At 39.8% G+C, this 23,464-nt stretch overlaps 1 protein-coding gene and 2 long non-coding RNA genes across 3 annotated transcripts; 2 read left to right on the forward strand and 1 right to left on the reverse strand.

Moving 5' to 3' along the window:
- Window positions 1-366: 366 nt before the first annotated feature.
- Window positions 367-911, forward strand: LOC117809461 (glucose-repressible alcohol dehydrogenase transcriptional effector-like). The gene is made up of 2 exons (XM_034679021.1): window positions 367-478; window positions 559-911. Exons 1-2 carry the CDS (start codon window positions 430-432, stop codon window positions 909-911), a joined length of 402 nt encoding a protein of 133 aa, XP_034534912.1. The 5' UTR covers window positions 367-429.
- A 970-nt stretch (window positions 912-1,881) lies between these two features.
- On the reverse strand, window positions 1,882-2,817 carry LOC117809464. Its single transcript, XR_004630465.1, has 3 exons — window positions 2,683-2,817; window positions 2,522-2,604; window positions 1,882-2,445 (listed from the first exon to the last, which is right to left on the reverse strand). It is a non-coding gene; the product is annotated as an uncharacterized LOC117809464 (long non-coding RNA).
- An 8,637-nt stretch (window positions 2,818-11,454) lies between these two features.
- Window positions 11,455-12,747, forward strand: LOC117809463. The gene is made up of 4 exons (XR_004630464.1): window positions 11,455-11,507; window positions 11,601-11,650; window positions 12,011-12,076; window positions 12,557-12,747. It is a non-coding gene; the product is annotated as an uncharacterized LOC117809463 (long non-coding RNA).
- Window positions 12,748-23,464: the final 10,717 nt, after the last annotated feature.

Raw genomic sequence — 23,464 nt, forward strand, 5'->3', positions numbered from 1 at the left:
TAGTCACACACAGTTGGTGTGAGAGTAGTTTTTTTGGCTTGTCATTTATTCTGGTTTTTTAAAATATAATTTGGTGTTTATACATTGAATAAGCCATCTATTTATCAGTGTGGCAAGGAGAAGTAATACCATTTGTTTTATATAAATTAAGTCATATACTATCAAATCAAAAGATTCAGGAACAGTAATGCATAAGATTATTTTGTCATTGTAAAGAATAACATCATACTTTCTTGCATTAATGTTTTAAAAATATCTCCTTTTTCAGTGATAACATAACCTGTTTGTTCACTTCTTTTATTTAAGGTGAGGAAGCTTGATGCCCTGGGCTACAAGCCAATATTATTTATTGGGAAAAAAGAAACCAGGGCTCCCAATAAGTGGGTAGCTGACCTGCTTACTCATTTGCCACCTGACCCAATCATAAAAATGTCTTTGGAGAAGATGCAGAGGGCGTATGAGGTCCTCTTGACAAAAAGTATGGGTATTATTTTATCCATTGTATTCAATATGAGTGATTGTTTTGGAAATTTAACTGACTTCAAACTTGTATGATAGCAACCACAATGGCACCACCGACCATAAACCAAGAGCAGACCACCTACAGCTCACAGCAGCAGAAACAGACCCCCGTCAACCCCAAGCAGCAGACCAGCCTCAGCCCACAGCAGCAGCAGCAGCAAGCCACCTTTGTCCCACAGCAGCAGGCCCCCCTCGTCCCACAGCAGCAGCAAGCCACCTTCGTCCCACAGCAGCCGGCCCTCCTCGTCCCACAGCAGCAGCAAGCCACCTTTGTCCCAGAGCAGCAGCAGCAAGCCACCTTCGTCCCACAGCAGGAGCAGGCCACCTCAAACCCACAGCAACAGCGAAAGTGGACCACCCTCGTCCCGCAGCAGCAGCAGCAGCAGTAAGCCACCCTTGTCCGACAGCAGCAGCAGCAGCAGCAGCAGCAGCAAGCCACCCTCGTCCGACAGCAGCAGCAGCAGCAGCAGCAGCAGCAGCAGCAAGCCGGTAAACACAGAGACAGAGCTCTGTTACTGTTTATATTTATCAGAGGTATTACAGTGAACATGTGTGTTAAACAGGTAAACACAGAGACCGAGCTCTGTCACTGTTTATATTGATCAGAGTTATTACAGTGAACATGTGTGCAGACACAAACAGCTGTTAAAGCCGTCATCACAAACCGACGTCGATGCTGATATTGTGTGGCATCTCAGCCACAGGAGTTTCTGTCCCAATCCTTGCTGCTAGATTATTTACAGCAGCAGCAAGCTGCATCTGCTGCTCCTTCATATGCTCCAGCAGAGTAAATATGTGCTGCTGAGCAGCTTCAAAAAGAGAGAAACACTTCAAATGGTCACAGACTGATTTATAAGACTTACCAGAGCAAGGAAATTATCCAGTGCCAGTCTTCCCCAACCTAAAAGTTGGAGTAAAAGAATGGTTCTGGAATTCTGGCGGAGGTATGGGCACGAGTGGTGCATCAGCTGAAGAGATATATTAAGGCATTATTATTATTATTATTATTATTATTATTATTATTATTATTAAAATTCAGAATGAATTAAGTCTGGCAGAGTTCTGACTATCTGAGAGGACTTGTTTACCTTATGATCTCCATATATGATTGATTCACTAGTGTGTACTCACTGTGCACCCTTTGCATATGTGACGCGAGACACCGGGCTTGTATGTGAATCGGCAACGCCACCAGGGGGAATTTCACCCCTGGTAAATATTAACTATTAATTTAACTTGCTAACTGAAATAGCTACAGGTTCAAGAGACCACTGGGCAGAGGCAGGTTACAATTTGAAAACTCTATTTATTTTAAGACAGTTCTTTTTAAAACACAATATAGTAAACAAAGCAAAGCAAACTAACTCAAATAAATCCAAAAAATCAATTAAGGAAAACAAACAAAGCAATGAAAAGAAACACTCATGCAATTCAAAATACTGAATCAAATAACGGAATGCAAAATAACCAAATGAAAATAACCACACTCATGCAAATAAAGAGAAGTAAACAAAATACCCACAAACAACAGATTAACACAAAATACCTGAATTAAGGAGAAGGAAAATTAATAACTCAACCAATATAAAGAAACAAACGACCAAACCCATCATAAAGCAATGCACTCTTAAAAGTAATAAAAGAAACCTGCACGCAGCCGTCTGATGACCGGGCTGCAGAGTCCGCGGAGCGCTGAGACGCCCCTGCTGCTGACGCGCACCTGCGTCTCCGACAGATCGGGTAGTAACAGCGTGAACAATATCCTCACGTGCAGGAGGATTAACAGTTCGTACAAAGGATCAGAGTCACTACGTCCCCTCTGTCCGATCCTGAATCTTTCATGAAGTTGCAGTCAGAACAAACAGCGCCAGCTGAATCCAAGGCTGGAGGAAGAGCCGAGTGAGGGCCTGCTGCTCAATTTAACTGAATTAAACAAAAACTACAGTCAGTTTGCAGCAGGGAACCATGGACACAACCAAGGCAGGCAAGAGCCACTTACCCTAGGACACGAGACGCCAAACACAAGGATAGGCTCCTGTAAAGCAACCTGTCCACCACGACAGCCAGTCAGCCTCAGCCACACTGCAACAGGTGGAGGTAAAGTCACAAAGACGCACAGAGCGCACACACCATGGGTAGACGGACGGATAGGCGCTTTACCTGAACAGGTGATTATTCAGCACCAGATCGCAATCCTGGTCTGAAGATCCAAACCACGCACACCGCAGACGCCGAGCCACACTGCGAATTGGACGGGAGCGGGAGGAGAGGGCGAGCAATCACTCGTACCTGTGTAATATATGCCCATGGCGCTGCCACAATCAGCGCAGTGGCAAAACCTGGCACAGTGCCAACAGTGGCCAGGAGGGAAACAACCTCTGGTCACATACATTCACAAGAAGCATCTGTATTTTCCACTGTAAAGTCTCGTGAAACACACAGAGCAATACATCTCTTTTTCTCCTCTTTGCTGTTGTATGCCCAGAATTGCTATCCTACAATTGTAGTCAGTTTAACCAAAGGGTTGCAGTTAACAAGCTATCAAATCAATTATTGACCGTTTTGACCACTAATACTGGAAACTTCTTAAATTTAGAGTTAAATTCCTAATATTTATAGTAGCCAATTAAAAATCCATACTATAGCTCCTGAAAACAAACTGATCTATAACTGAAGTTAAACAGAGACTAGATGGATCAATGTAAGTAGTATAAAAGCATTTTTTAGCCTGGTACCCAAGTATTTGTAGGAACCAGTGCAGAACTGGCGCACTGACACACTGGGATCCTACCTCCCCCCCTCCCTCCCCCAACCCCTTCATCACTTACTTTAACTCTGCCTGTACCATTAAAGTTACTAACCATAGACCTTTCTGGAGTCCCTGAGCTCCATTATATCGTAGATTCCTCTGAGCTGCCGTAGACGTCCTCCAGCTGCGGACATCCTGGACTCCAGCTGATACGGACATGCTGGACTCCAGCCGCAACAGCTTCTACTACTCGTCTCATCACTATCACCTCTCTCTCTTACCCCCCTCTATCCGTCTTTCCAGACCCAACTCGGTCGAGGCATGATGGCTGTCTAACATGAGTCTGGTTCTGCCTGAGGTTTCTGCCTGTTAAAAGGAAGTTTTTCCTCTCCACTGTAACTAGCTAAATACTGCGATGTGCAATGCTCATGATGGATTAAGGTGGGGTCAGACTGAGTCTTATCCTGTCTTGGTGTTGGGTCTCTGTTCATAATTTGACATAGAGTGGTCTAGACCTCCTATGTTTGTAAAAGCGTCTTGAGATAACGTTTGTTGTGATTTGACGCTATACAAATAAAGGTTGATTGATGATTGATAGTGCTGAGAAGAAGTAATGTGCAAATACTTTACATAATAATTTTGAAGGACGGATATTTTCATAACCAGAGGTTTATAGAATGTATTGAAGTGCCTTGAGGTACCTGTGAAACACAGCGATCCAGTGCACCTTGGGTCCAGCAGAGGTCTAGTGGGCGTTTGGCAAGTTTCATTCCATGGTATGTTAGGTGTTGGTGGAGGAATAGGTGGAGGAATTGGTGGAGCTTGAGTGGAGTAGAGATTAGTGCGCCTCCTCTTTTTACCCTCCTCTGGCTCACTGTTAGAGTCTGTATCACCAAAAATGATCCTAACAAAGGAAAAAACCTTGTTAACAACGGTATGTGAAAAAAAAAAGGAGTTGAGAATCAAAAATTGCACCTGTAAGCAGCTTCTAAATATAAACAATGTTGTGATATATTTGAGTTGATATGTAGTTGATATTGCTAAAACAGCAAAAGACAATGTTCAGTCTTGCTGTAACTGCTATGTCACACTTCCAGTTTAATGTTTCTGCCTAAAGTACACTTACTTGTCTTTTCAAGTGTTGTGTCACATGCAAATACTAAACCTTGGCCTAATCTTCCTCTTCCTAACAAGTACTTCTTCCTCATCATCTGTTTGTAACTCTGAGGTATAATAGACCAATGAAGCCCTCAGCTTCTCTCTTGCTCCTGTGTAATCACCTATTAAAGTTGAAAAAACAAGTTATTAGTATACCGCTTGTGAGGAGGCTGGACAGCATCCCCTCAATAAGGTGAAGAAAAAACAATACACCTGCACATTGACTGTTAAGTTTAACCTCAATCTAGTACAGCAAGTTGAGTTGTTTTGGTGTTTTTTTTGTTGTGGACTGCCATTGGTTCTCATTCAGTTGGTAGGGGTTTATCCACTCAAAACCCATGCAAACTCAAGGAATCAGTGGATTTCAAATAGCAATAGCAATAGCAATTTTATTTATAAAGCACATTCCATTACATGTAAGTTCAATGTGCTTTACATGGGGAATTAAAGTTAGAATTATTTTATATTATATATTTATATTTATAGAATTAAAGAGGTGGTGGCTGACAGGAGAATTATGGCCAATCTGTTGTCTCTGATGAACATTTCTTTTCTATATATATTCTTGTTAAAATCTTGTACTATACACCTTTTTGTTTGCTGCTGTAACTCCATGAATTTCCCCGTTGTGGGACGAATAAAGGAGTATCTTATCTTAAAAACATAAAGAGATTTTTCCAAATAGAATAGATAAAAACAGAAAAACAATAGATACACCCAACATCAGACACAGGATTCAAACAAACAGCAAGTGTTGCTGCACATGCATCCAGTCACAACAGTCATCAAATCATTCATACACTTTAGAAAATAAATATGTTTTCAGTCTTTTTTTAAAAGTGGAGACAGTTCTTATGGACCTGAGGTCAGCAGGCAGTTTGTTTCAAAAAGATGGACCACAGTAACTAAAGGCCCCTTCACCAGACTTAGATTTAACCCTGGATACATTTAAAAGACCTCCACCTGCTGACCTAAGGATCCTGGTCAGGTTATACACTGTGAGCAATTCAGAGATGTCCTGGGGAGCTGAACCATTGAGAGCTTTATGGACTAAGAGTAGGATTTTGAATGGATTCTGTATTGAACGGGGAGCCATTGAAGTGTTTTGAGAACCGGAGTGATATGATCATATTTTCTTGTATGTGTCAGGATTCTAGCTGCTGTGTTCTGGATGAGTTGGAGTCGTGCTATGGAGTGTTTGGATAGACATGTGTACAGTGAGTTGCAATAATCTAACCGGGTTGATATGAATGAGTGGACTAATTTCTCTGCATCAGTTTGGGATATGTAGATCAGAGTTTGGAGATGTTTTTTAAATGGTAAAATGATGTTCTTCTTATATTGGTAATGTGGTAATCAAAGTGAAGGTCGGAATCTAAAATCACACCAAGATTTCTGACTTGCTCACAGTTTTTTAACGAAATGGAACTTAGATGGAATTGGATCTTTTCCCTCTGGCTTTTTGGGGCCGACAACGAGTATTTCAGTTTTTTGTAAGTTTTAAAAAGTTTGAGGTCATCCAACAGTTGATATCGTTTATGCAGTTTAGTAGTTTCTTGACAGGACTGAGATCATTGGATGAGAAGGAAATATATAACTGTGTATTGTCTGCATATGAATGATAAGAAATGTTATGTTTTTTCACGACTGTACTGAGTGGGAGCATGTATAGATTGAAGAGGAGCGGGCCAAGGACTAGCTGATTTGAAGTTGACTATTGAAATGTAAGACTGTCTTTCTTTTATGTAGGAAGACAACCACTGGAGAACAGGACCTGACAATACAACTGAATCATGAAGCCTTTGAATTAAGATTTCATGGTCAACGGTGTCAAAGGCGGCTGTAAGATCAAGCAGGACTAAAAATTCTGTTTTTTGGCAATCAGTGTTTATTTCAAGATCATTAATTACTTTTACCAGTGCTGTTTCAGTGCTGTGATTTGTTCTAAAACCAGATTGATAGGTATCATATAAGTTATGGGTTGAAAGGTAATTGTTTAGTTGATTGTAAACCACTTTTTCTAATACTTTACTGATGAAGGGGAGATTTGAGATTGGTCTGTAGTTGTCAACTATGGATGGGTCTAGGCTGCTTTTCTTTAGCACAGGTGTGACCATAGCACATTTAAGAGAAGCAGTGAAGATGCCCGTCTGTAGAGAAGTATTAATAATGTTTACAAGGTTATTTATAAAACAATGATAGACAGCTTTGAACAGCTTCGTGGGGATAGGATCTAGGCAGCAGGTGGATGACTTTAGAGACTGAATGACTTCCTCCAGAGTTTTAGAATTAGTTAGGGAAAAAACTGACATTGAATGAGGAGTAGTGAGATTGCATAAAGGTGGGAGGGGATCAGGGGTGTTGTGAGAAATTAGGATGTTATCCCTAATATGAGAAACTTTTGCTCTGAAGAAAACTGAGAATTTCTCACATTTGGAAGTTGAGAGGAGCTCATGTGGAGTAAGCTTTGCTGGATGGATCAACTTGTCAATGGAGGAAAACAGAAATGAAGGATTATTTTGATTATTATTAATCATATTTGAAATGTAAGATTTTCTTGCAGATATAATTTCCTTATTGTAACGATAAAGTGTGTTTTTGTAGTCGTCAAGGTCAACTTGAAGTTTGATTTTTCTCCATTTTCGCTCAGCTCTCCGACAGATTCTCTTTGCGGTCCTTATTTTTTCACTTTTTCTCCAAGGTGTTTTTGGAGGTCCATTTATTCTTACAGTTTTTACAGGGGCAATATGATTGATGATTTGTGAGATAGTATTGGAGAGGTTGTCCATCACTGCATAACAGGATGGAAGGATGGGTAATTTGGGCTTTGAGAATTCATTAATAAATAAATGAACCAAATCTGCATTGATGTAACGTTTGTTAATGATCCTGTGAGAGGCTGAGAGGAACACATCAGATCAAAGAATATACAATAATGATCAGAAATTGCAACATCTACAATTTCTGTTACATTAATGTCAAGTCCCCTGGAAAAGATGAGGTTGAGTGTGTGACCTTTAATGTGAGTGGACCCAGTGACATGCTGATTAAAGCTGAATGAATCCAGTAGGTTAAGAAATTGTTTTGCATCATGATTGTTTTTGTTGTCCACATGAATGGAGAGAAGAATGATGCTTGGAAAATCGATTACAATGTAGGATAAAAAGTCACAAAATTCTTCCATGAATCCCTTTCTAGATTTGGGAGGATGATAAATAGTGAAAAGAAGAAGAGCTGGGGACACAGAATGTTGAACAAAACCTAAATATTCAAAGCTTGGGTAATTTCCAAGAGGTACTGATTTGCAGATAAAAACATCTTTATCCAGGGCAGCAACCCCACCACCCTTCCTATCAGTTCGAGGACAGTGAGCAAAATTGTAATTAGCAGGTGATGTCTCAATATGCTCTTTGTTTCTAGTTAGATCAAGCCAGTTCTGTGAGCAGGAAGTAATCAAGTTTGTGAGTATAAATGTTATCATTTATTATGAAAGTCTTTTTTGAAAGTGATCTAACATTTAGCAGTGCAAGTTTTAGAGTGCAGGGGGGAACGTCAGGGATGTAGGGCTGGGAACAGTTAATAGATTTCAGACAGAGAGAAGGTCTGGGAGGTCTGCTTGTTTGTTTGTTTTTCAACTTTGGTCTGTTGTTTGTCAATACTCTAATAGCAGATTGCAGGTTGGTCCCCGGAAATAGTCAGTGCAGTCTGTGGAACTTGACTCTCGGGACATGTGGGTAGTTAGTTTGAGGAGGTGCTTTTAACCGTGTAAAATAAATTGTTCAATAAAATATGCGCACCAGGGATGCTGAGGTGGATACCATCCCTGAAATAAAATGAGGGGTGATTCCAGAAGAGGTTAAAATTGTCAATAAAAAACATAGTGTGCGCTGTGAAGGCAGTCTGGAGCCAGGAGTGGAGGCTAAGAACCCGGCTAAAGCGCCGAACCCCGCGACCCAGCGGAGGAATAGGCCTGCCACTGTTCTCAAGGGCATGGAGAAGCTCACAAAAATCCTGTTTTAAAATCTCTGAGGTTTGTTCAGCGATGTTGTTGCAGCTGACGTGGATGATGATATTCCGAGGGTGTTTGGCCAGCAGGCTTGATATCCTATCCATGATGCCAGACACTTTGGCACCAGGATAACAGTATGTTTTTGTGGATTTCCCCCTGACATTTCTCACCATAGAATCCCCGATCACGAGAGTGACTGGAAACCCAGCTGGCTGAGACGCCAGTTTCGCTCGCGATGAGGGTGGAATTGACATAATTTGTGTTGAAGATGTCATGCAGGTGAATAGCAGGAGTCTCAAGATGATGAAAGGACATGGTCCCTGCCTTTCCATTGTGTCCTACTATAATCTAGGGCTCCTTGTGGAAAGAATGTTTGTTAAATTTGGACCCCATATCAATCCTTACTTGATCTTGAGATTACTTGAGTATAAAACAGTTTCCAGTCTTGTCCTGGCTTCACCTGTTTCTGGACAGCTCTGTTGATGCGTTCATCACTCTTAAAGTCTGGCCACCAAGTAACGCCATCTTCAAACCTACTGACCTGTACAATATTAACTGTCTTGTCTTCTGTCAGAGGTGGATCCAGATTATTTTAAGGTACAGGGGGGTACAACAGTTAAATCAGGGGGGCCATCTAAAAACAACAAAAATGAAGGCAGCACCGACTTCAACATTTTCGACCATTAAGTATTTACACCTAAGGCTGATTTATACTTCTGTGTCTCCCCTATGCAGCAGGGGCTGACGTGGACATGAGCACCATATACTTGTGCGTCGATGCGTCCGTGTCGTGCAGCAATTCTTCGACGAAACACTTGAGGGCAGTGTGGTCTCTCTGATGGCCAGTCGCCTGCTTCCTGCCTGCTACAATCTCTGTTTACTTTTCCACAGAGATTCAGAGCGTGTTATGTTAACCTACAGCTGATACATGTTGCTGTTTATCATACAGACATGATTACATGAAGAATAGAGAGGAGGAGATGAAATACACAGCCGATGTGCTGCCGATATTTGGGATCCCGGAAGTGTTGTAAATGTGGGAAATACAATGCCGCAGAGCGGACCAATCACAGGGTTTGCGGTCCGCGTCGGCTCTACAGGTAGTTACATTTTGAGGAGGTGCATGTCAGCTACGTACGTATGCCTCGGCGTAGGTACGGGAGCTGCGCCGACCCCCGGCGTAGGGTACACCGTTGACTCGACACAGAAGTATAAATCAGCCTTTAGTTGTCATAGATAGTACAGAAGACAGTGTTTTGATGTCTTCATCTTTCTTTAATTACACAAATGAATGAAGGCTAGACTTTTTCTCTGCTTTATGCACACTGGAAGTAAATCCAGTTCTGCCAGACAGCCAACCAAGCTTCTATACCAATATATATTATTATGACTGCTTAGTGAAAAGAAATGATAAACAACTCACAGCTGTAGTTCCACAACTGGACTAGACTGTTGCTAAGCAAGCCAAACATTCCTCTGAACTCTTGTTACTCAGAGTAGCTATTCTGTGGTTCACAATATACTCAATCTTATAAATTCATTTGCATGTTTTACTTTTTGCAACCAGTAAAATAAGATCACCTGTTGGACATCTTGTGCAGCAGAAATTAAAAGTATTGGTTTGTTCATGCTCTCGTATTTTTGTGAGGAAGAGGAGGCGAGTGTAATTACAAGGACTTGAGAAAATTTAACTTTTTAAAAATAAGATATCATATCATACAGAATTATTTTCAAAGCACAAGTATCTTATGTAATTTACAAAGCATTACTTGGGTGTATCTCTAGCAATTCAAATGATGTAGCCTGATAACATCCTGAGGTGGCCAAGTCTGATCATTTATCACAAAAACTGAACTGATAGAAAACTACATTCTATCAGGTGAGAAATACAAAAGAGCAAATAACATATTGCTACATGGTGGGTTAATAATCAATAGTCTGCATTGATTATTAACCCACCACATGGCTGACTGGGTGCAGGTGTTTCTACTGATGCTGTCATCTGAATCCGTATCAGTCAGTGGTCTCCTTCCTGGCTGCATCTTTGACACAGAATGAAATTGCATCATCAAAACTTGTTTAACTGTATTTCTAAATTAAACTTCTATCATACTTTTCACAGCAAGGCATAAAGAGCAGATGTATAACATTTTCTCAACATCACCTGGAGGTCTGTGTCTACTTCTCTGCATGCAAAATTAAACCAGCAGCTCACTGTTTCTAATGCAAACTTACAGAAATCAACAATAAAAGTAGTAAGCTAAACGGTGTAGTGAGTGAAACATGCAAAAGTTATCATAAACCTAGGGAATAAAGGTTTATGGATCTAGTGATCTCACCTGGAACAGACCGAACTCCGCTGTGACAAATTAAGAGCCCCTGAATGGAACAAACATGGTACAATCAGATATAGGGTTTTGGTTTTGTTTCCGCTTGATCACAGAATGGCGGGTAGCAACATTGATTGACAGCATGAACACCCAATCACGGAAGATCTGCCACTGTCTTCTGTAAATTCCAAAATCATGTACATCTGAAAGATAAAATGTTAGAGATAAAAATGACAAATTCAAAGCTTTCCTACAATTCAAAAGTAGTGTTTAGTGTTACTTTGTGCTAACAAAAACTGAGGGAAACATTCACAGTACTTACAATGTATTTTTGTTACTGCTAGACACTGAAAGCTGCTGAAAACTGGACTTGCAATTATGAATTGGTTGACTGATAAGTTTTCATGATTTCTTTGGCAATAATGTTAATAATTGATCATTCAGAATAATTAAAAAATATATCAAAAGTAATTATTCTCAGATTTCCTCTTTTTAAATTTGAATATTTTCTAGTATATTTCTTTTTCTTTCAGGGTGAACTGAATTTATTTAGTTCGCAGGTGTAGTGGGAGCAGTGCTCCTAGTCTTGGTTTTTTTATTGTTGGCTTTGAATGCAGCCTCTTTTAAGTAGGTCAACTCCTCCCCTTAATCAGGTGAACCATATAAAAAGCACCTGTGGCAACATGGCTGCCTCTTTGTCTGGTTTGCCTGCTGGTTGCCACATGCTCCTTGCACTGAGGTAGGTTAGAAGTCAACAGGATTATTCCAACATTATTTTAAGTAGTTTAAGTTTTACTTAAAACTAACAAAGTCTAATTTTGTCCTGGGATAGCCCCCTGTCTGCCTCTCTGCCTTGAGTGAACTGCTGTCTGGTTTGATAAGGTTTGTTCTTTTCAAAGATTGTTAATCGCTGAGATGTAGAAATATTTTAAAGGATCCATTTTATCTCTATCTCTATATTTATTGTCTGTTGTCCCGTTGGTCCTTTTTGCTTGAGGAATCTTTGGTAGCTGCCCCCTTTTGTCATTGTCATTGTCAGTGAAGCCAGTTTACTGGTAAGTCAGGCAACGTGAGGGTTAATGCAAATTTTTATAGTTGTAAATACATTTTAAAATGTAATGCTTTTATTTTCTGTATTTCAGACCTTTTATCTGCTGCTGTTTTGCTTTGCCTTTTTTATTGAATTTTTAAGTGAACCAACTGGTTTATTTGTTTTCTTTAATACTTTTATTTCCCCTGTAGTGAGGTGGTTGCCAGCTGCTGGTCGAGGCTAGGCACTCTAGGTGGTTCCCTGCACTGTTTGTAGTGGTAAGCGCACCGAGACACAATAGTTTGCACCTGTTTGCTGTCAGTTCACGAGTGGTGGGTAAGTTGCACTCCCAGAACACACCCCTTGATGTTAGGCTGCCTCTCCTCTGCTGGCACTCCTCGCTTCCCCCTCCCATTTTGTTAATTTTAAATCCCTTTGGAATGGAAGTGTCTTTTTAAGATAGACTAAACAAATTATATTGTAGTAAACTTTTAATACATCTCCCTAAACTGACTAATTTACATCCTTACTGCATAACCAACCTCCTTCTCTTTACAGATACTCCCATTTTAAAAGTATCAATAAATTTACATTTTCTTTTGGACTCAGATCAACGGGGTCACGTGATACACTTGGAGTGAGAGGGTCATTTCTGCCAACCTCTGCCTTGTGGGCTGATTATTTCTTAATTTTAACGGATTAAACCACAGAAACTAAAGTGACTTCACACCTTTTTTATTTCTTGTTTGGACCCTTAGGACTTTTACAAGGGGCTCTAGCGATGAAGTAAACGATAAGGGTGAGAGGGGTCGCCCTGTTTTGTTCCTTGACCAGGGGTTTCCAAAGAGGGTCACAGTTGAGTTTGAGAAGAGGCCCAAGGGCCAGCAGCACCTGCTCACATTTTTCACCTCAAACATTAAAAAAAACACATGAATGTTCTATCTTTTAACAATGTGTTTTTTAATGATTTCTTTAAAATATCCATAACTAGGTAGTGTCAGATATGTGCGATCATCAGACTTATAAGACAAGATGGTCCTTTACTTGTCCCACAACGGGGAAATTCAAGTGTCACAGCAACAAAGTAGACAGTGCAAAAAGAAATGTATAAAGCAAACAAGAGCCTATAAAATACCAAATATTATGAAACAAAACCTCCTGTCCCGAAATGTTCTGGATACCTGATATGTCCTCAGTTCTCTGGACTTCAGTTCTCTGGACGACGGTGTTACGAGCCGTGCAAATATCAGCTAACTCTAACTCATAAGTAATCTTTGCCGTTTTGCACCATTTCATCATTTTGTTCAAGTCTGTCCTAATTTCTGTCTTTTGAAGTCTCAGTGTTCATCAAGCACATTTTCACATCATGATAAATATATTTATTTAAACATGCAAACTTTAAGAGTTCTTGTGTTTCTGCTGTGTTTCAGTCCTGCAAAGTTCACAGAGCATTCTACAGGTAGCCTCTGCACAGTCAATGTGTAGTTTTGTGAGATGTTACTGGCTTTATTTCAGTTTTGTTTCAGATCATTGTTCCATACCTGTCCTACTGTGTGGAAGTACAGGGTAACACTTATAAAACAAACATTGACTCCATCTTTAAGTTACAGAAAAGATATATAAGAATCCTAACAAAATCTAGCTACCTTGAACCTACCAACGTGTTATTAGTTTAAAGGCCCTTAATTTTTATGATTTAGTGGAACACAAAACAGCTCAGGTAATGTATAAAGCTAAACTTGATAATGGTTTACTTCCTAACTGTGTTCAGAGGTTGTTTGAAATCAGAGAAAGCAGGTATGAATTAAGAGGAACAGGTATTTTTAAAAAATAAAGGCAAGGACAAATATAAAACAGTGGTGTGTATTTGTTTAGAGGGGTAAACTTTTGCAACAGTTGTGATGAGGAATTAAAAATGTGCAACTCCCTTTTGTGTATTTAAAAAAAAAAGTGCTTAAAAATAAACAGATAGAAAAATATATGGATGAACTATAAACTTTAATTTAAATTAGGTTTCACTAAGATTTCTGAATTGCCGCTTGTTGAGATTGAAATGTTTTGGGATTTGTTTTTTTGTTTGTAAGTTTGTTTCGGAATGAAACATTTGAAGAGTGCTTTGTTATAAAACATCATAATTAATGCACAATGTTGCCTATAAGGTATAAGTTATGTTAAAGGGTAGGCAGGATAAGCCTTGGCTTCAGCCTACACCTTTTTTGGTCAGCATGGAATTGGCCAAAATATGTGTATGTGTATGCATGTTTACATGTTTATATGTATATGTATGCATGTGTATGTGTACGTATGCATGTACACATAGATACGTGTGTGTATGTATATGCTGGACTCTATATACAGTGGGGCAAAAAAGTATTTAGTCAGCCACTGATTTTGCAAGTTCTCCCACTTAGAAAGTTGAGAGAGGTCTGTAATTTTCATCAGAGGTACACTTCAACTATGAGAGACAAAATGAGAAAAAAAAATCCAGGAAATCACATTGTAGGATCTTTAAAGAATTTATTTGTAAATCATGGTGGAAAATAAGTATTTGGTGACCCACAAACAAGCAAGATTTCTGGCTTTCACAGACCTGTAACTTCTTTAAGAAGCTCCTCTGTCCTCCACTCGTTACCTGTATTAATGGCACCTGTTTGAACTCGTTATCTGTATAAAAGACACCTGTCCACAGCCTCAAACAGTCAGATTCCAAACTCAACCATGGCCAAGACCAAAGAGCTGTCGAAGGACACCAGGAAGAAAATTGTGGATCTGCACCAGGCTGGGAAGAGTGAATCTACAATAGGCAAGCAGGTTGGTGTGAATAAATCAACTGTGGGAGCAATTGTAAGAAAATGGAAGACATACAAGACCATTGATAATCTCCCTCGATCTGGGGCCCCAAGCAGGATCTCATCCCGTGGGGTCAAAATGATCATGAGAACGGTGAGCAAAAATCCTAGAACTACGTGGATGAATGACCTGCAGAGAGCTGGGACCAAAGTAACACACCACGCTGAGAGGGACTCAAATCCTGCAGCGCCAGGCGTGTCCCCTTGCTTAAACCAGTAAATGTCCAGGCCCGTCTGAAGTTTGCCAGAGAGCATATGGATGATCCAGAAGAGGATTGGGAGAATATCATGTGGTCAGATGAAACCAAAATAGAACTTTTTGGTACAAACTCAACTCGTTGTGTTTGGAGGAAGAAGAATGCTGAGTTGCATCCAAAGAACACCATACCTACCGTGAAGCATGGGAGGGAAACCTCATGCTTTGGGGCTTTTTTCTGCAAAGGGGACAGGGCGACTGATGCATGTTAAGGGAAGAATGAAGGGGGCCATGTATCGTGAGATTTTAAGCCAAATCCTCCTTCCATCAGTGGGAGCATTGAAGATGGAACGTGGCTGGGTCTTCCAGCATGACAATGATCCCAAACACACCGCTCGGGCAATGAAGGAGTGGTTCCGTAAAAAGCATTTCAAGGTCCTGGAGTGGCCTAGCCAGTATCCAGACCTCAACCCCATAGAAAATATGTGGAGGGTGTTGAAAGTCCGTGTTGCCCAGCGACAGCCCCAAAAAAATCACTGCTCTAGAGATCTGCATGGAGGAATGGGCCTAAATACCAGCTACAGTGTGTGCAAACCTGGTGAAAACTTATAGGAAACGTTTGACCTCTGTCATTGCCAACAAAGGTTATGTTTTAAAGTATTGAGTTGAACTTTTGTTATTGACCAAATACTTATTTTCCACCATAAATTACAAATAAATTCTTTAAAAATCCTACAATGTGATTTCCTGGATTTTTTTCTCATGTTGTCTTTCATAGTTGAAGTGTACCTCTGATGAAAATTACAGACCTCACTCATCTTTCTGTGTGTGTGTGTGTGTGTGTGTGTGTGTGTGTGTGTGTGTGTGTGTGTGTGTGTGTGTGTGTGTGTGTGTGTGTGTGTGTGTGTGTGTGTGTGTGTGTGTGTGTGTGTGTGTGTGTGTGTGTGTGTGTGTGTGTGTGTGTGTGTGTGTGTGTGTGTGTAAAACCAACCTTTTTAATGGATCTCTACCTGAAATATGTTAACAATCCATTCTGCCCCTGTTCTGATTTCTACACCTTTCTGTAAATGTGTGTGAAACGAGCCGTTTCAGACTTCCGTGTTTTTGTTACGTCACAACAATATCCGGTCTGTAACGGCGTCAGAGCTTGTTCAGCCCATAGACTGTATAAAATACAACTCAACTCCTCCATTTTTCATTCCCTGCACAAATGTGTGCTAACAAGGAGCTTAGGAGGGAGGCCTTCTAGTTGTAGGCTGTCTTAATAAACACAAGGGTCAGTTCTACTCCCCACGTCTGCAGATTTGAAGATCTAGTGGATGATTCTTATTTGTCATGGAAAAGTGCTAGTGCTAGTTAGCATAGCCACATAGCTACATGTCCTAGCTGTAGCTGTGTACCAAGACAAACGTCGACATACTACCAAATAAAACCACAAGTAACACAGAATCTGTGACCAATCGTTCAGAAAGGTCCTGTTGCAGGCGCCTCGCCGTAAGGATCAGATTCTGGATCAGATTTAGAGGGTTGAAGTAACGCAATCTGTGAGCAGCCGTGTTTATTCAGCCAACATGTAAACATTAGATCAACGTGCTGGAGAGCTGAGGGCACCTCTCTCTCTCTCTCTCTCTCTCTCTCTCTCTCTCTCTCTCTCTCTCTCTCTCTCTCTCTCTCTCTCTCTCTCTCTCTCTCTCTCTCTCTCTCTCTCTCTCTCTCTCTCTCTCTCTCTCTCTCTCTCTCTCTCTCTCTCTCTCTCTCTCTCTCTCTCTCTGGGCATTAGTGTGAAATAAATTAAAATAAAGTGAATAAATACATTCTGGTGATATAACGGGAGTTGAATGTTTGTATGTTTGGGCAGAATGGGAAACAGGGGGAACATTTAGAACCATATGTATCATTCTTAATTTCAAAAACCTCTAACACTTTCGCCACTGAATCCTAGTGACTTGAGTTTAAACACACTTCACCTGGCTTAACAAACAAGGAGGGGAAATGGACTGAATTACACAGATTCATATTGACTGTGACTTCAGTGATTCAGCATGATTTAGCTAGTAGTGTATCTAGTATCAGGGGCGGAGCTTATGGGGGGGCTCGGGGGGCGGCGCATTCTACTCTACTTAAAAACGCCATCAGTGTGTTGATGGAGTTTAGAGAGCAATTTGATGAAGCTAAGTCTGCCACTCTTGCTCTAGCTACTAAATGGGGAAGTCAAACGCAGTTTGAAGCAACCAGGGCCAGAAAGGTTAGGCGTCACTTTGATGAACTTTCTGAAGACAGTCGCCTCACTGCCGCAGAGAGCAACTTTCGGGTGAACGTCTTTAATGCCTGTCTTGACATCATCATGTAGCAACTGTCCCAAAGATTCATCAGTTTAAATGGCACAGTAAACATGTTTGAGGCAATTCACCACAACACACTGCTGCAAGCATGGGATGAGGAGTTACATCAAGCTGCCCTGCGGCTTAGTGAGCACTACAGTCGGGACATCGACCCCAGCTTCGCTGGCAAGCTACTTTTCTTTAGAACATCTTTCAGGGACCAGATACCAATGCAAAAGTCTGTTGCGGATCTGGCAAAAATGCTTATTGTCAACCACCCAGCAGTAACTTCTGCATTCAGCGAGGTTTGCACCGCCATGCTTTTGTTTTTGACTCTTCCTGTCACAGTTGCAACCTTGGAGCGTTCATTCTCCAAGTTAAAACTGATCAAAAACCACTTGAGGAACACGGTTGGACAGGAGAGACTAAGTGGACTTGCCATGTTGTCCATTGAAAATGAAAGAGCAAAGAAAATGGACATACAGCACATTGTAGACGAGTTCACGGAGCTTAAGGCTCGTCGTATGCCCTTCAAATAGTGATGAGTAGGCCTAATACATATTGATTTTGTGTTTGTAAGTGAACATGTGGGCCGCTGTGCCAATTTCACTAAACTTTATATACATTGATACAGTAGCCTACTGCTCTCATCAGTTGAAAGAGTTAAAGTAGTGTCAGAATGATGCGGTCGCTATCCGTGGTGCTGAAGTGCTTTGAATTTGTGTTGTTTCATTATTAGGGGCCAGGTAGCCTAATGTTTTTGTTATTCTCTTGGTTTGTTAGACTTCATGTCCGTTTGATTGACTTCAAAATGACATAACTGTGTGTAAAAAATGTACTACTGCTTGTAAGCCCCGCTGTTGCGGACATGTATGTTGTAAAGCGATGTTATGATGAGGGTTTTAAGGGCTCGGTCATGTGCCCCGCCCCCGGCCCGTCAATGATATGTTCCGCTAGTGTCTAGTATTGTACAGCACAGTCACTCCACAGGCTGCAATAGTACTCTGTGAAAGACTCGGGTGCAGCTCTCCCCCTCTCTGGATCTTAAAATAGTCTGTGTTGCTCTGAAAAAAGCTCAGTGGACGTACGTAGCGGGTGAGCTAACCGTGGCTAGCATTAGTCCCCGGTTCACTGGCTACTGACGCCACTGATCCGCTCTCTGTGGATGCCGGCTGATCAGGTTTTGAAGTTAAAATCCTAACGTTCATTTCATTAGCCCACAAGTTAGTTGTCCCGCCACAGATTACCCTGAAGCGGTTCGGACAAAACAACAAGTGGCGATATTTCCTCATTCAAACTTTCTTCATTGATTTGTCTGAGGAGTCAGAGAGACTGAGGGGATGACCGTTACCCTTTAACATCAGTCTGTTTCAAAAGCAGATCAAAGTTCCTCACAGGAGCTTTAAATGAGGTGAAAATGTCACCAAGCATTCACTTTTCTGTTTCTTTGACTCTCAGGGAATCAGATTGATTTGGGTATTTATTGTTTGGGTTAGTAAACAAATGTTGCACACTTTACACAAAGCATAGAAGGAGATGAACACGTATTTCAGACAGCACTAAGGTAAGTCCTCTTTATAGCAGCAGGTGGTTTTGGACACAGATTGAATAATCAGAACAAACATTTTTAATCAGGAGACAGTTTGAGTAAAAACATGTTTCTGCTGCAGATTTTTAACCTCTGAGTTCTAAAGTGTCATTGTGACAGAACAGAGGTGTGGGTTCTACATTGTTTACATCATAAAGTGGCAGAAATCAGATAAATAGGAGTTTGGTAGATTTACTCTGAGTGAGGAGAGATTTCTCTGAGAGGAGAGCTGTTTTTTGTTGTTGAAGAGAGAGATTTTTTCTGAGTTTGCAAAGATTCAAACGTTAAGGTCCTTTTCAGTCTTTAAACCTGAAACTGAGAACTAACTGGAGAAAAGTCAACTGGTAAGACTCAAATACACCATGATTGTGCTTTAGTGTAATGTTTAAAGGTGTATTTTTAGACTAATTATTGAGATACAACATAAACTAAGATGTTCTTTGTAGCAAGGTTTTCAATGCAGGATTTTAGCTGGTGGTCATTTGTTGAATTGTTCTGAGAAACCGTTTTCAGGATGTTCAAATATCTAATGCATCTTCTCAAAATAAATCAGCACAAACTATAGCATGTAAAGAAACTGTCTCGACTAAAGAGTGGGATTATATTGAACTGTCTCGGTTTTTTAAATGACTAAAGTACTGATGTGATTCTGTGATCTCCACTCTTATCTTTTTAAAACGTTCATACTTTGTTTGTTTCTTTGCCTTCACTAAATAAAGAAACATTCACTTTACAATGTCTCACATGCTCACACACTGACATGATCTCTCTTCAGTTAGTGTAACAGAGCCTGAACTCCGTAGGAGTACTCTGTTCTGGAGTTCATCGGTGAGGGGTGCTTCGGTAAGGTGGCCAGGTGCCAGAACCTCAAAACCAAAGAGGCCGTCACCGTCAACATCCTTAAAAGGATCCTGGTTTGAGCCTGGTTACTGAGAAAGAGGACTCTCAGACTTCTTTCGATTCTTACAACATATCAATAGATTCATCTGCTCATCATATTATCACATATTATATATTATCACAGCATATTACAGACTCCATTATACTGCTCCATAAGAAGGTCCACAGTATAAAAACTGTTGTTCTGTCTCCTCAGATGTCCATTTAAAAGGTCACCTCAGTCCTCAATCCAGTGCCACCAATTTGGTGAAGTTTTTCAAGCAGTTGGATCACATGGAACGAACCTGCCTCGCATTTGAGATGCTAGACACAAACCTCTATGACCTGCTCTCACTACGGGATTGGGAATCAATGTTCCTGAATGAGATCAGACCAATTGGAAAGCAGGAAGTTAAAATTGTTGTACAGAGCCAATCATCTGCTGTACATATCTCCCACAGATCAACGCAGACCGTTGATATTGTCGCCCTGTGTTTTGTTAGATTTGATATTGTGTGCCTGTGTTAAGTTAGTTTTGATATTGTGTGCCTGTGTTAAGTTAGTTTTGATATTGTGTGCCTGTGTTTTGTTAGTCTTGATATTGTCTGCCATTGTTTTCTTAGTCTTGATTTTGTCTGCCTGTGTTTTGTTGGTCTTGATTTTCTCTGCCTGTGTTTTGTTAGTCTTGATTTGTCTGCATGTGTTTTATTAGTCTCGATATTGTCTGCTTGTATTTTGTTAGTCTTGTTTTTGTCTGCCTGTGTTTTTTTTATCTTGATATTGTCTGCCTGTGTTTTGTTAGACTTGAAATGTTTGACTTTGTTAAGTTAGTTTTGATATTGTGTGCCTGTGTTTTGTTAGTCTTGATATTGTCTGCCTTTGTTTTGTTAGTCTTGATTTTGTCTGCCTGTGTTTTGTTAGTCTTGATTTTGTCTGCCTGTGTTTTGTTAGTCTTGATTTGTCTGCATGTGTTTTGTTAGTCCTGATATTGTCTGCTTGTATTTTGTTAGTCTTGTTTTTGTCTGTCTGTGTTTTTTTATCTTTATATTGTCTGCCTGTGTTTTGTTAGTCTTGATATTGTCTGCCATTGTTTTCTTAGTCTTGATTTTGTCTGCCTGTGTTTTGTTGGTCTTGATTTTCTCTGCCTGTGTTTTGTTAGTCTTGATTTGTCTGCATGTGTTTTGTTAGTCTCGATATTGTCTGCTTGTATTTTGTTAGTCTTGTTTTTGTCTGCCTGTGTTTTTTTATCTTGATATTGTCTGCCTGTGTTTTGTTAGACTTGAAATGTTTGACTTTGTTAAGTTAGTTTTGATATTGTGTGCCTGTGTTTTGTTAGTCTTGATATTGTCTGCCTTTGTTTTGTTAGTCTTGATTTTGTCTGCCTGTGTTTTGTTAGTCTTGATTTTGTCTGCCTGTGTTTTGTTAGTCTTGATTTGTCTGCATGTGTTTTGTTAGTCCTGATATTGTCTGCTTGTATTTTGTTAGTCTTGTTTTTGTCTGTCTGTGTTTTTTTATCTTTATATTGTCTGCCTGTGTTTTGTTAGTCTTGTTTTTGTCTGCCAGTGTTTTGTTAGTCTTGATTTTGTCTGCCTGTGTTTTGTTAGTCTTGATTTTGTCTGTCTGTGTTTTGTTAGTCTTGATTTTGTCTGCCTGTGTTTTGTTAGATTTGATATTGTGTGCCTGTGTTAAGTTAGTTTTGATATTGTCTGCCTGTGTTTTGTTAGTCTTGATATTGTCTGCCTGTGTTTTGTTAGTCTTGATTTTGTCTGCCTGTGTTTTGTTAGTCTTGATTTGTCTGCATGTGTTTTGTTAGCCTCGATATTGTCTGCTTGTATTTTGTTAGTCTTGTTTTTGTCTGCCTCTGGTTTTTTTATCTTGATATTGTCTGCCTGTGTTTTGTTATTCTTGATATTGTCGCCCTGTGTTTTGTTAGATTTGATATTGTGTGCCTGTGTTAAGTTAGTTTTGATATTGTGTGCCTGTGTTAAGTTAGTTTTGATATTGTGTGCCTGTGTTTTGTTAGTCTTGATATTGTCTGCCATTGTTTTCTTAGTCTTGATTTTGTCTGCCTGTGTTTTGTTGGTCTTGATTTTCTCTGCCTGTGTTTTGTTAGTCTTGATTTGTCTGCATGTGTTTTGTTAGTCTCGATATTGTCTGCTTGTATTTTGTTAGTCTTGTTTTTGTCTGCCTGTGTTTTTTTTATCTTGATATTGTCTGCCTGTGTTTTGTTAGACTTGAAATGTTTGACTTTGTTAAGTTAGTTTTGATATTGTGTGCCTGTGTTTTGTTAGTCTTGATATTGTCTGCCTTTGTTTTGTTAGTCTTGATTTTGTCTGCCTGTGTTTTGTTAGTCTTGATTTTGTCTGCCTGTGTTTTGTTAGTCTTGATTTGTCTGCATGTGTTTTGTTAGTCCTGATATTGTCTGCTTGTATTTTGTTAGTCTTGTTTTTGTCTGTCTGTGTTTTTTATCTTTATATTGTCTGCCTGTGTTTTGTTAGTCTTGTTTTTGTCTGCCAGTGTTTTGTTAGTCTTGATTTTGTCTGCCTGTGTTTTGTTAGTCTTGATTTTGTCTGTCTGTGTTTTGTTAGTCTTGATTTTGTCTGCCTGTGTTTTGTTAGATTTGATATTGTGTGCCTGTGTTAAGTTAGTTTTGATATTGTCTGCCTGTGTTTTGTTAGTCTTGATATTGTCTGCCTGTGTTTTGTTAGTCTTGATTTTGTCTGCCTGTGTTTTGTTAGTCTTGATTTGTCTGCATGTGTTTTGTTAGTCTCGATATTGTCTGCTTGTATTTTGTTAGTCTTGTTTTTGTCTGCCTCTGGTTTTTTTTATCTTGATATTGTCTGCCTGTGTTTTGTTATTCTTGATATTGTCGCCCTGTGTTTTGTTAGATTTGATATTGTGTGCCTGTGTTAAGTTAGTTTTGATATTGTGTGCCTGTGTTAAGTTAGTTTTGATATTGTGTGCCTGTGTTTTGTTAGTCTTGATATTGTCTGCCATTGTTTTCTTAGTCTTGATTTTGTCTGCCTGTGTTTTGTTGGTCTTGATTTTCTCTGCCTGTGTTTTGTTAGTCTTGATTTGTCTGCATGTGTTTTGTTAGTCTCGATATTGTCTGCTTGTATTTTGTTAGTCTTGTTTTTGTCTGCCTGTGTTTTTTTTTATCTTGATATTGTCTGCCTGTGTTTTGTTAGACTTGAAATGTTTGACTTTGTTAAGTTAGTTTTGATATTGTGTGCCTGTGTTTTGTTAGTCTTGATATTGTCTGCCTGTGTTTTGTTAGTCTTGATTTTGTCTGCCTGTGTTTTGTTAGTCTTGATTTTGTCTGCCTGTGTTTTGTTAGTCTTGATTTGTCTGCATGTGTTTTGTTAGTCCTGATATTGTCTGCTTGTATTTTGTTAGTCTTGTTTTTGTCTGCCTGTGTTTTTTTTATCTTGATATTGTCTGCCTGTGTTTTGTTAGTCTTGTTTTTGTCTGCCAGTGTTTTTTTTATCTTGATATTGTCTGCCTAGGTTTTATTAGTCTTGATTTGTCTGCCTATTTTGTTTGATTTGATTTTGTCGTCTTGTTTTTTCTTTGTATTGATATTGTCTGCCTGTGTTTTGTTAGTCTTGATTTTGTCTGCCTGTGTTTTGTTAGTTTCGATATTGTCTGCCTGTGTTAAGTTAGTCTCAATATTGTCTGCCTGTGTTTTGTTAGTCTTGATTTTGTCTTCCTGTGTTTTGTTTGTCTTGATATTGTCTGCCTGTGTTTTGTTTGTCTTGATATTGTTTGCCTGTGTTTTTTTTTATATATATATATATTGTTGGCCTTTGTTTTTAGTCTTGATTTTGTCTGGC

This window comes from Notolabrus celidotus, unplaced genomic scaffold (assembly GCF_009762535.1).
Source record: "Notolabrus celidotus isolate fNotCel1 unplaced genomic scaffold, fNotCel1.pri scaffold_298_arrow_ctg1, whole genome shotgun sequence".
NCBI lineage: Eukaryota > Metazoa > Chordata > Actinopteri > Labriformes > Labridae > Notolabrus > Notolabrus celidotus.